The sequence below is a fragment of the Rhinatrema bivittatum genome, chromosome 3 (genome assembly GCF_901001135.1).
Source record: "Rhinatrema bivittatum chromosome 3, aRhiBiv1.1, whole genome shotgun sequence".
In the NCBI taxonomy this organism is placed as follows: Eukaryota; Metazoa; Chordata; class Amphibia; order Gymnophiona; family Rhinatrematidae; genus Rhinatrema; species Rhinatrema bivittatum.
In genome coordinates this window covers 522032632-522045796 of record NC_042617.1, presented here as the reverse complement: position 1 = coordinate 522045796, position 13165 = coordinate 522032632, and the positions used below count along the sequence as shown (strand labels likewise).

The 13165-nt window shown below is 43.6% G+C and overlaps 1 protein-coding gene across 1 annotated transcript in view; it reads right to left on the bottom strand.

Moving 5' to 3' along the window:
- Positions 1 to 13165, bottom strand: part of CIB4 (calcium and integrin binding family member 4) — a 407942-nt gene that overhangs the window by 239949 nt on the left and 154828 nt on the right. Inside the window, exon 4 of the mRNA XM_029596244.1 lies at positions 7092 to 7236. Coding sequence (XP_029452104.1) covers positions 7092 to 7236 — 145 coding nt within the window. The remainder of the gene's footprint in view (positions 1 to 7091; positions 7237 to 13165) is intronic.

Genomic DNA, 13165 nt, shown 5'->3' with positions numbered 1-13165 from the left:
AAATCCAAATACACTACACCTACCAGTTCACCTTTATCTATATGTTTATTAACCCCTTCAAAAACATGAAGCAGATTTGTGAGGCAAGACTTCCCTTGGGTAAATCCATGTTGACTGTGTTCCATTAAACCATGTCTTTCTATATGCTCTACGATTTTGATCTTGAGAATAGTTTCCACTATTTTTCCCGGCACTGAAGTCAGGCTCACTAGTCTATAGTTACCCGGATCGCCCCTGGAGCCTTTTTTAAATATTGGGGTTACATTAGCCACCCTCCAGTCTGCAGGTACAATGGATGATTTTAATGATAGGTTACAAATTTTAACTAATAGATTAGAAATTTCATTTTTGAATTCCTTCAGTACCCTAGGATGCATACCATTTGGTCCAGATAATTTGCTACTCTTTAGTTTGTCAATCTGGCCTTCTACATCTTCCAGGTTCACAGTGATTTTGTTCAGTTCATCTGACTCATCACCCCTGAAAACCATCTCCGGAACTGATATCTCCCCAACATCCTCATTAGTAAACACGGAAGCAAAGAATTAATTTAGTCTTTCTGCAATGGACTTATCTTCCCCAAGAGCCCCTTTAACCCCTCCGTCATCTAATGGTCCAACCAACTCCCTCACAGGTTTCTTGCTTCAGATATATTTTAAAAAGTTTTTATTATGAGTTTTTGCTTCTATGGCCAACTTAATTTCAAATTCTCTCTTTGCCTGTCTTATCAATGTTTTACACTTAACTTGACAATGCTTATGTTTTATCCTATTTTCTTCAGATGGATCCTTCTTCCAATTTTTGAAGGATTTTTTTAGGCTAAAATAGCCTCTTTCACCTCACCTTTTAACCATGACGGTAATCGTTTTGTCTGCCTTCCACCTTTCTTAATGTGTGGAATACGTATGGACTGCACCTCTAGGATTGTATTTTTAAACAATGTACATGCCTGTTGAACACTTTTAACCTTTGCAGCTGCACCTTTCAGTTTTTTTCTAATTATGTTCCTCATTTTATCAAAGTTTCCCTTATGAAAGTTTAGTGTTAGAGCTGCAGATTTACTTATTGTCCCCCTTCCAGTTATTAGTTTAAATTTGATCATGTTATGATTACTGTTGCCAAGTGGCCCCACCACCGTTACCTCTCTCACCAAATCCTGCGTTCCACTAAGAATTAAATCTAAAATAACTCCCTCTCTTGTTGGTTCCTGAACCAATTGCTCCATGAAGCAGTCATTTATTACATCCAGGAACTTTATGTATCTAGCAAGTCCTGATGTTACATTTACCCAGTCAATATTGGGGTAATTGAAATCTCCCATTATTATTGCACTGCCAAATTGGTTAGCTTCCCTGATTTCTCTTAGCATTTCATCATATGTCTGACCATTTTGTTCAGGTGGATGGTAGTATACTCCTATCACTATACTCTTACTCAACACATATGGGATTTCTACCCATATATATTCTACAGGAAAATTAGTTCTTACCTGTTAATTTTCATTCCTGTAGTACCACGGATTAGTCCAGACTGTGGGTTGAGCCTCCTTTCCAGCAGATGGAGACAGACTAAAACTTGAAGGATGCCCTATATCAGGACAGAGCCTATCCTCTAACCCTTCAGTATAACGTATGTCAAAGCAGAAAACAAGAAGACCAAAGTAGGATCAAGCAAGTAACCATAAAGCTCAATGGAGCAACTGTAGAAAAATGTAAGGAACATGGTCTAACTACCCACTCTTGCATATTCTTGGCATGAGAACAACCAAGGCTTCCAGTGTTTTTGCTCAGTATTTTTGTACAAAAATGAGATAGTAGACTCTGCAGATCTGCAAGAAAAAACAGCTTCGAGAAGACAGAAAAAGACAAACAGGGAAGGGCGTCTGGACTAATCCGTGGTACTACAGGAACGAAAATTAACAGGTAAGAACTAATTTTCCTTTCCCTGTATGTACCCGGATCAGTCCAGACTGTGGGATGTACCAAAGCTTCCCTAAAACGGGTGGGATCAAGACAGTCCCGCTCGAAGCACTGGTAGCCCAAAAGATAGTGTCGAGCAAAAAGAGATAAGGACGCCCAAGTATGAACAGTGCAAATCGCCCACAGAGAGAACAAGTGAATGTTCGCCCAAGAAGTAGCTCGAGAACGCAAAGAATGAGTCGGAAGACCCTCGGGGAACCGCCAGGCCATGACAAAAAACAACCGAAAAGATCACTTCCTGCAACCAGCGCGCTATAGTGGACTCAGAAGCTGGCTTACCCCGATTGGACCCACTCCAGGGTACAGGAAGATGGACCGATGCATGAAGGCCATCGGGGACCAGGAAATAGAGCAAGAGAACTCGTATGGCAGCGAGGTAACGGAGACCCGTATGGCATCGAGATAACGGGGACCGTCACCAGATGCAGGAGAAATGCGGGGAGTTCCGCCGACCGAAGGACAAAGAAGTTAGATGAAGCTTCACCAAAAAGGAAGGGCCAGTACGAGGGCTACCCTGGAGTCAGAAGATCGCAACAAGGGTTCCCGACAGAACAGCGCTTGGATCTGACGAGCAGAGGAGATAAGACCAGAAGACAGTCTTAAGCGTAAGGGCCTGCAAGGTGACGCGACGGAGAGGGTCGAACAGAGCCATACAGAGGGGTCCAAACCACCGAGTGAAAACTTTACGATGGACAAGTTGGTGAGAAGGTGGATGGAGATGCCTGACACCCCTGAAAGTCCAAATCACAAACAGGTGGCCGCTCAGGGACGACCTGCCACTCGACCCAGGAGAGAGCCGAGGGGTAGACTTGTACGCGCCGAGAACGAAAGGAAAGACCCTCGGAGAGACTGCCTCGGAAAAGAAAGGACTAACGAGATCGGTGCAGAGTACGCCGAGAAACCCGACTTCGCACAAACAAACTCAAGCACGTTCCAGATGTGCATGTACGCCAGGGAATCGACCATTTCCGGGCCCGAAGCAAGGTGAAGACGACCTCCTCCGAAAAACCCTCGCACCGGAGACAACGCCGTTCAAAAAGGCAGGGCGCTAGACAAGCGTGAATGGCCTGGTCGAAAAAATACAGGTCCCTGACTAGGGAGCCGAGGAAGATGGCGTAGCCGCAGAGGTCCGACCGTCGCTAGGTTGAGAAAAACTGTGAGCCAAGGCCTGAATGGCCCCTCGGGCGCTACCAGAACCATGGGACACAGGTGGAGAACTATCCGTCTGAGAACTTTCCCGGCCAGAGACCACTGGGGGGGGGGGAAGTAGAAAAAGACGTACCGCCGGCCAAGGCGAACAGAGCCGTACAGGAGAGCCAAAGCAACTACGCCCGCCGAGCCGTGGTCCTTCCAGTGGAAGAACCAATTTACCATGGTATTGAGAAGAGTAGCCATGAGGCCCAGGTGGAGGGGACCACCTGTCGATGAGAAAACCATGGTTGAGCCAAAGAGTTCCCACTCCCCGGGATCTAGCGACTGACAACGCAGAAAGCAACCTGATCATTCCCCTAGCCCGCGAAGTGGGAGGCCGCCGGGCACTGTAGGTGTCGCTTTGCCCAGGCGAAGAGAAGGCTGGTGTCCAGGGTCACCCACGGACTGCGAGCGTCACCTGGGCGATTGATGCAAGCCACGGTTGTGGAGTTGTTGGGCAAGACCCGTAGCGCCTTGCCGCGTATGAGAGGAAGAAACTCCAGAAGAGCTAGGAACATCGCCCGAGCCTCCGTAATGTGCCAGCGAGACGGAGACGCTGGCCAGGTCCCCTGGGCATACTGGGAGAGGCAGACCACTCCTCAGCCCGAAAGACTGGCATCCGTGGGCCTTATCGTCCGCTGGGGAACTTGGAGAGGTAGGCCCGGTAGCAAAAGAAGAAGGGGGAATCTACCCCTGTAAGACGGTGACAGTAGAGCCCAAGAACGGGAGAACTGTGTGAGACTGTTCCGCAAGTGGCTGCCAACGGGACAGCAAAGTTATCTAGAACAGCCGTATTGGAGCAAGGGCCCAAGGGACTAGGTCGAGGGTAGGAGCCGAGGAGCCCGAGATCTGCAGGCAGTCACAAGCCGTCAAAGAAGGAAGCAAGGGCAGACTCTGAAACCGGCCGAACAACTAGAGGGCCTGCACATGATTTGTCCCAGGGGGCGGCAAGGGGGGGACCTTCCACCTCCTCCTGCATGCTCACTAAAGGGAATTTACGCAGGAGGAGGGAAAAAATACAGAAAAAACGAGCCCAAAAATCCCGGGTGGGGGAGGGGAAGGGGGAGGTGAGGGGGTGACAAAAAACCCTTCCTGGGGGCTCAAATCAGGGGGTAGCTGCAAAAAAATCGGCCCCCCAGCCCCAGGGAGCTCCGAAAACAGAGCCAATAAAAAATCCAAAATGGCCACCGTTCCCGGGCTTCCCGACCCGAGAACGGCCTGGCCAAGCTCTGGGGACGGGATCCCCGGGCTAAATTTGCCTTCCCTGCCGAGGAGGGACCTTCCCCACCCGGCAGGGAGGCATAGAAGAAACCCCCACGGCAAAAACTCGATGGGGGCTGGCAGAAAACAGGCAGGCTGCCTGCCCGCGGCAAAGAGAGAGCCACTCTGAGGAAAAAAAGGCTGCAGAGAAAAAATCTGATTGACAGCCTGGAGGCCAGGAGTGAAGCAGTGGGGAATCCTGCTGACTCCTACCTGTCTGGCTGCCAGTTCAAGCCTCCTGAGACCCAAAGAAGAAAAATATGGGTCTACTGCTGCAAATAAGCTGGAGGTAGGGGAATACCTGCAACTTAATAATAAAAAGTGAAATTCCTCTTTTAAATATTTATTCACTTTTTTTTTTTAAACTGAGTGCAGCAGCGGGTTCTAAACCCTCTCGGCAGCCAGGGGGAGGGGGGGGGGGAGACGAGACCTGGAGAGACTCGGTCCCCACACCTGGAAGCAGAACGGACTCAGGCTATGCAGCGCAGAAGGGGCAAAGCCCCCCTGAGACCGACAAGAGCTGGGAGACAGAACCGTCTCCCACAGAAGAAAAGGAAAAAATCACTAAAGAAAAAGTTCCTTACTACTAAGGAAAATAAGAATAAGTACTTGCTTGATCAGAGAGGAAGAAGAAAGAAAAGGCTGACTAGCCTAAGCAGAGAACGAAGGGTGAGCTGCTGCACCTGCGGGAGACAGACGAATACTGAAGGGTTAGAGGATAGGCTCTGTCCTGATATAGGGCAACCTTCAAGTTTTAGTCTGTCTCCACCTGCTGGAAAGGAGGCTCAACCCACAGTCTGGACTGATCCGGGTATGAACAGGGAATGAGCATTTAGTCTCTTGTATGATCTTTATCCTGTTGGACTCTATACCCTCCCGGACATAAAGTGCCACACCCCCACCAAGTTGATCCTCCCTATCATTGCAATATAATTTATACCCTGATATATCACTGTCCCATTGGTTATCCTCCTTCCACCAAGTCTCTGTGATGCCAATTAAGTCAATCTCATCATTTCCTGCTGTACACTCTAACTCTCCCATCTTACTTCTTAGACTTCTGGCATTGGCATACAGACATTTCAAAGTGTGTTTTTTGTTTGTATTAACAACCTGCTTTTCAGTTGTTAGGGATAATTCGGAAATCATTAGCTTCAGTGATTTTTTACATATAGGCACATGGACTATGTTTGCTTTTAATGGAACCTCTCTGTTGGGATGCCCTAACTCTCCTGTTTCATTAGTATACTTCAAGGATACATTTCTCCGAACCATGCACTGCTGAGTGACTGTCGGCTTTCCCCCTTGATCTAGTGTAAAAGCTGCTCTATCTTCTTTTTGAAAGTTAGTGCCAGCAGCTTGGTTCCACTCTGGTTAAGGTGGAGCCCATCCTTTCGGAATAGTCTCCCCTTTCCCCAAAGGTTTTCCCAGTTCCTTACAAAGCTGAATCCCTCTTCCCTGCACCATCGTCTCATCCACGCATTGAAACTCTGGAGCTCTACCTGCCTCTGGGGACCTGCACGTGGAACAGGAAGCATTTCAGAGAATGCCACCCTGGAGATTCTGGATTTCAGCTTCCTACCTAAAATCCTAAATTTGGCTTCCAGAACCTCTCTCCCACATTTTCCTATGTTGTTGGTGCCCACATGTACCATGACAGCCGGCTCCTCCCCAGCAATGTTTATAATCCTATCTAGGTGACGCGTGAGGTCTGCCACCTTCGCACCAGGCAGGCAAGTTACCAGGTGGTCCTCATGTCCACCAGCCACCCTGCTATCTACATTTCTAATAATCAAATCACCAACTATGATGGCCGGCCTAACCCTTCCCTCCTGGGCAGTAGCCCTGGGAGACTTGTCCTCAGTGCGAGAGGACAATACATCACCTGGAGAGCAGGTCCTTGCTACAGGATCACTTCCAGCTACACCAGGGTGATGTTCTCCTACTGGGAGACCTTTCTGATCCAAGGCAGCACTGGGGCTGCCAGACTGGATTTGGGACTTGGCTACTAAGTCCCTTAAGGTCTCATCAATGTACCTCTCTGTCTGCCTCTGTCTGTATGCACTGTATATCCCTCACAATGTAACAGTGTCAACTCTTTCATCTGTTACTGACTATAAATAAACTTTTCAAATAGAAATACAAAGAAATATTTAAAAAACTGAAACTATTTGCTATTTCAAAACGTGCTTACTAAGGTTTCCTATCTAGTTAAGGATTCAAGCCATTTTAAGAAAATGATAATTGAAAATAAATATCTAGTAGGCAATACAAATATGACTACTTCAAGGAGTAATAAAAATGTATTTATTTATTTATTTAAACATTTTTATATACCGGTATTCATCGAAACATCATATCAGTTTACATGGAACAGAACATAAAACGTACACAAAACAGGGGTGAATGGAACTGGGAGGAGTAACTTGAAATGCATTAATAGATATACACTATATACAAGAAATTCATGTATACAAGGGTCTAGTCATGTTATGTACAGATGAGAAGTTCAAGGATCAACAAGGGTACCATGGAGTTCAGGTTATTTGCTGGGGGGGAGGAGGGGGGGAGGTGGTACTATTTCGGGAAGGCTTGTTTGAATAGCCAGGTCTTGAGTTTATTACGAAGAATAAAAAGATAAATTTAATTTAGAAGACTTACCATAAACACGAAAAGCATATTTTATTTTTACATTGAAAGAGGCATGGTCACTCAAGACTGAAGCCATTTCTAAAAAATGCTCAAAAGAAAACATTCCATCTTCTCCAGCAAACACTTTACAAATTCTGTCCCGGAAAGGGTTTACCTGAATGCAAAGAAAAGGTTATTGAATTTTATTGTCTTATGCAATTTAGAAATGCCACAAAGTGAATAAATGACCAACTAGTTATTAGCATCTTCAGAAAAGAAACCAAGGAATTAAAAAACCTGTAATATATCTTATCTACCTGATCTACTAGCTAGTTCATCCATGCACTAAATTTTCATACTCTTTGTTCTAATCATATAGAATGATATTCAGCTTAGATAAATCTTGAGTAACCACATCAGATGTGATGAAGCAAAATCCATGTTTCTAGGAACAAACATAAATAACTAGGCTTCACAAAATGAAAACAAAAAGAATCCTGAACATGTAATATATACAAAAGAAGAATTACAATAAATGCCAGAGGATGTGGTTAGTGCAGTTAGTATAGCTGTGTTTAAAAAAGGATTGAATAAGTTCTTGGAGGAGAAGTCCATTACCTGCTATTAATTAAGGTGACAGCCACTGCTATTACTAGCAACAGTAACAAGGAATAGACTTAGTTTTTGGATACTTGCCAGGATCTTATGGCCTGGATTGGCCACTGTTGGAAACAGGATGCTGGGCTTGATGGACCCTTGGTCTGACCCAGTATGGCATTTTCTTATGTTCTTATTAATTAAATCTATTTATAGTATAAATGTAATCAGAACTGGGAGAAGAAACTTGACCACTTCCAATAGCATTTCCTGATACTGGCACTTTTCCAGGGATCAAGATTTATATAGCTAACTTCATCAAATTTAAGGTACCATACATCTCAAAAATCCATATGAAAACATACAAAAAGTATTAAAATAATCTATAATCCCAATTAAAAAGCAACATATATGGTTAGTGATATATGAAATTGCAAGCTATTTAAATCTTATTGTAATCATTTTAGCAAATATATAAGTTATTCAAAAGATCAGGACCAGATTTGCACAAGTCTGTACATCTATGTTGTAATATAGCTTACTATCAAAAAAGATCATTATACCATGTACATATGTTCCCTGTAAGTCTTTCACCCTCCTTAATCAGTATATTTATGCTGATTATAGATAATATATAATAAACATAGCTAAGGAAAATCAAACTATTTTCTCTCTTCTCATATCACTAATACCAGTAGTAAACATTCTGGAACTGGAATGTGTGAAAAAATTTTTTCCTGGCTAGCTCCTTTTGAGAAAAACTATAGTAGCCCTTCTTACACAGAGTCACTGAAGATAATTTCCATTTAAAGGAAATTTCAGAACCCAGGATTGATGCAACAGGAGCACAGTGAATTGCAGGACTTCACAGTCCTATGCTACATGGCCATAATGTTATTTTCTTGTGGAGGAAAGAAAACCATGAAGTTTTGAATCTAATTTGGCTATTTTCCTTTAGAAACTTCCAGAGAAATGAACAAAGGCTTATTTTAATTACAAAACAAAGGCTTTAGTATGCCCTGTGAAGAGTGTAAAATGGTTTAAGTATAGTGTTTTGTTTTAGCAGCCCATTGTATTCTGTGGATCTGAGTACTGCTAATTACTGACACAATAACTGAACTGTTTCTGGTATTTCTATGGATTCTTTTTAGCTTATTTTAATACTCTACATTTAATACTCTACATTTGGTTAGAAAGGTCTGAATATCCCAATTTGAGTATTTACAGGATACCGCAATGCAAATACCACATATTTCATATGTTGTGTATTTGCATAGGGACTCTTCTTAGAAAAGCAGCTTCCTGTGGAAGCTTAATAAATACTTGCCAAAACAGTGAAAGTAATCTTAATTTGTAAAGAACAAAAACTAATTTACCAGTGTGGAAATAAAAAAAAGTATTTTTGTAAAGTTTAAGAATTACTTAATTGATTTTTGTGAAAACTAATTTAGAGGAGCCTGGAAATTAACCATGTGGAGTATATTTTGTTACAATGAAGCTAATGCATGTTTAAGGCATATAAGTGATTTTATGTTTGAATTATAAGGAAAAGAACATTGTAGGTTCATTTCCTATGGAGATCTCTAGAAATATACTTGCTTCGCTGCTACTGCAATATCACACTAATTTTGGCTGCCCTACACTGACTCCCAATCCAAGCAAGAATTCAGTATAAAATTTTGATGTTGGTTCATAAGCTAATTAACACCATAATCATGCTATGTTAGGTGTTACTATGCCATGTGATCTCCAAACAAAGGCCTCTTGGAGGTTCCAGCAATTTGGCATGCTCACCTTGGGGAGATCAGGGATTGGGCCTTCTCAGTTGCTACCCTGCACTGTGGAATACCATGCTGGAACAATTGAGAATGCAAGTAGAAACAAACAGGGTAATTTTAAAAAGAATGTGTGTGCGCCCATAAACGTGTATATCGGCAGTCGAGCAGAGATATGCAGCAATTTTAATTCATGTGCATAAGTACACTGACATCATTTAAAATATCCCTCTCATGCATATGTGCGCACGTGATCTTAAAAGGTGGCTCGAGTAAATGTCCCGCAATTATTTCTGCTAAGGCTTTAGTGGCTTTTATGCGTGTATGCAGGCAAATTTTAAAACATGCTCGCAAGTTTTTCAAAGTAGTCCACCAATTTGCCCAAGTCATATCGAGGTCTTCAAGACCCCTCTGGTTCTTCATCCTGCAAGACCCCCACTTGACCCCAAAACCTCATGCTGTGCTAAAAGCCCTAAAACTCGAGATCTCCAGACTTGCTCCTCATCAGGACCAGCAGTAAAGTTACGCTGATAACAAGCTGATGTACACCATGGTCAGCCTTTTTAAAATACTTTAAGTCTTGGCCCCACCCGGGAATGCCCATGCCCTGACTCTTTCCCACCCCCTTATTCTTGATGCATGCAGCTTGAAATGCGCATTACTCGCATGAGGCCTACATACACGCGTATGTAGGTGTTTTTGCATGAGCAATGCTTTTAAAATCTACCACAAAAGAAAGCCTTGAAAACATGGCTGTTTAAACAGGAATTTGTAATTGATCTTGCATCAGCATAAATTAGGTCATGGCTTAGAGGTTTCCCGCAGCAGCTTCCTATTGCTCTTTTCTGTAATTTGTATTATTTTATATATTTAGGTTATTGTGGATGTTTATTTTAAATATTTATTTTGTATCTGCAAAATGCTATGATCTATGGAGTAGCAGTATAGAAGACTTTTAAAATAAATAAATGATTTCATTGATAAGAGCACAATGAAATGCACCTTACCCCATCTCATTAGGTGACCACATATTAATTAATCATCTCTTTTAGCCAATGAGAGGCAGGGTGTCTGTTGCTAAAAGTTATTCAGCCAGTGGTAGCTTTCACTTTGATATTTCATATAAAACGAGACATTTTGTAAAAAGTCTGAGAAATTTGAAATCTTAATGAAAAGCTCTGCCCAAAGTCAGAGATATAGAGAAATAGAGAGACTGATGAGTGCAGGGGAGATTTAAAATAGAGAGAGGCCTTTTGTTAGTGAGTACAGAGCCTATTTATTGTATTGGATTACTACGAGAATAGCAATAGTAGCTGAGCAATTGTGTGGGCCAGCACACAGACAGACATAGTGAATTCAGTCTAGTATTGCTTTAGTATATTTTTTAAATTAAAAGTTAATGTAATTTCTGAAAAGGCTTGTATTGTCTGGTGTAATGTTTTCATTAATACATTGAGAAAGAATGTGAAAGTGATTAAAGGAGAAATATTAATTATGTTGTAGACAATTTTAGTTAAAATAATCTACTTGGTTACATTTTTGATAATGTTTAGCTTATTTAAAAAAGTGTTGTTTAGTACTCACACATTTTTTAGATAATTTTTAAAAGAATTTACGAGCACAAACCCCAGTTTGTATGCATAAATCTACTTTTGAAAATTACCTACTGTTACGCGCCCCGCCCACGGCTGTCCCGCGTGCGGGCCTGCTCACCTTCATGGTCCCACAGTGGGTCCCGGGACGACCTCCCTCGTGGTAGTTGCCAGTCCTGCTGGGCCCCAGCATCCTGCGGCGGTGGTCCCCGGGCCTTCCACTGCGTGTCAGACTTCACGCCGAGGTTCGGCGTCCTCGGCCATGTTGGCCACTCCCATACGTGCGCGCAGACTGCCCGGAATCATGTAGGGCCAAGGGCGGGTCCTAGCTCCACGGCGCACCCTGATTGATTCCCCGATATAAGGAAGTTCCTGTCTCTGCTTCCTTGCCTTGGCAATTGGGTCGGTTTGTTCTAAGATTGCCTCTGTGCTTGTACCTGAGACATTGTAAAAGCTCCCAAGGGGAGGATAGGAATGGGGCCTTTTAGGTAATAAAGACGTGCAACATGTATAGTGAATCTTCACTCAGCAACCTTTAGGCCCCGTGTGTTGTTTGCCCGCACTAATTTGCCCAGCCTCTGAAAACATGGGCAGAAAAAGGCATGGGCTTGGACAATTACCTGCATACACAAGGCAGTTGGCATGCCTTGGACAATTACCTGCATACACAAGGCAGTTGGCATGCCACCGATAGTGTCCTCCCCCACAGCCCCCTCCCCCCAATTTGGGTGCCATTAGGCACATATTCATAGACAGAGATGGAATTGAGAAAGAAAAGTGTGTCTAACCTACAAGCCAAGCGTCACCGTAAAGGCTGGCCTCAAAATTGTCAAAGAGGCCCGATTACCTAAGTATAAAGGAATAATGCATGGCTTCTGGGTACCTGACCACCATGTCAAGGATAAGCATTCGAGCATCGCAGACTACTTGTGCATTGATGGAGTGGAAGAGCTTTCTGTTGTGGTATATTTCCTCCCTCTGACAGGGTAGAACAATGGCCATGTGAGTGCAGTCGAGAGCTCCGACAACACTGGGAAAGTGTGCGAAGGCATAGAAACCTTTCTTCAAGTCCATTAAGGCCTGCCTGTTGCAAGGAAATTTTATGTATCGATTAATGCAGTCAGTGACTGCTTCGATGACCTGGTCCAGACAGCCTTTAAGAAATTGGTTTGGGACATTCCCCCCACGACCCCTACTGTGGTTTGGAAGGAGCTGCTTGCCATGAAATGGAGGGCAGTCAAGAGTTTGGTGAGGCCAGGGATGGCATGGGACCGTTCTGTGACTGGATTCAGATCCCCTCGGTTGTCTTCATATAATTCCTGGATTGCACACAAGGTAAGGCATGGCCAGCAAGGATATTTGTGGAGGAAAGATACACTCCCTGTATTTTCCATGCCATGGCTGCCTGCGTGCCGGCCACTGGGCTGGGGCCTGAGCCTGCAGCAGCGGAGATCTGCCTGCGCTGCTGGTACTTCCCTCAGACATCTTGGAAGTGGCTTTGGTTGTTGTTCCGAGTGTTCTTCTTCCACGTGTTATTATCTGTGGTAAGCCTGGCGAGGCATGAAGTATGCACGTAGAAGTACATTTGACAGTCATAAAATGTTTTCAGGAAGGTTTACCTTGTAAAAACAGGTACTTTTATTGGGCCAGGAATGCTTGGTAGGTGTGTCAGTAATGTTTGCAGATTTTATTGAGTGATATGCGCCACGATAATAGCGCAGTCCGTGATACCGGCCACGATAATAACTTTTCTGCCCATACTGTCAAGAAAAAAGATGTGGGTATTACCCGCGTTAAAGACCTGTGATAACGTCCTGTAGCTATCGCATGTGGCACTACCAATCCCTTCTTTACATTAATTCCGCCCAAATTCCACCTACTTTTATATTAATTTGCATTTGCATATGCATTTTGAGATGCGGTTTATCATGTGCGTTAAGGTGGTATCATGTGCGATAACAGCCTATAGCAAAATGATGAATGACCATGTAAGTTAGCTAAGTTAGCCAAATAATTCTGAATTTCAGAATTAGCCTGATAACTTAGCAGGCTAACTCAGCTCCTCTCAGTTATGCCCCCAGATTGCCCCTAATTTATCCAGCTAAATTCTAGACGGCTAATAAGTTAGCTAAAATTTAGC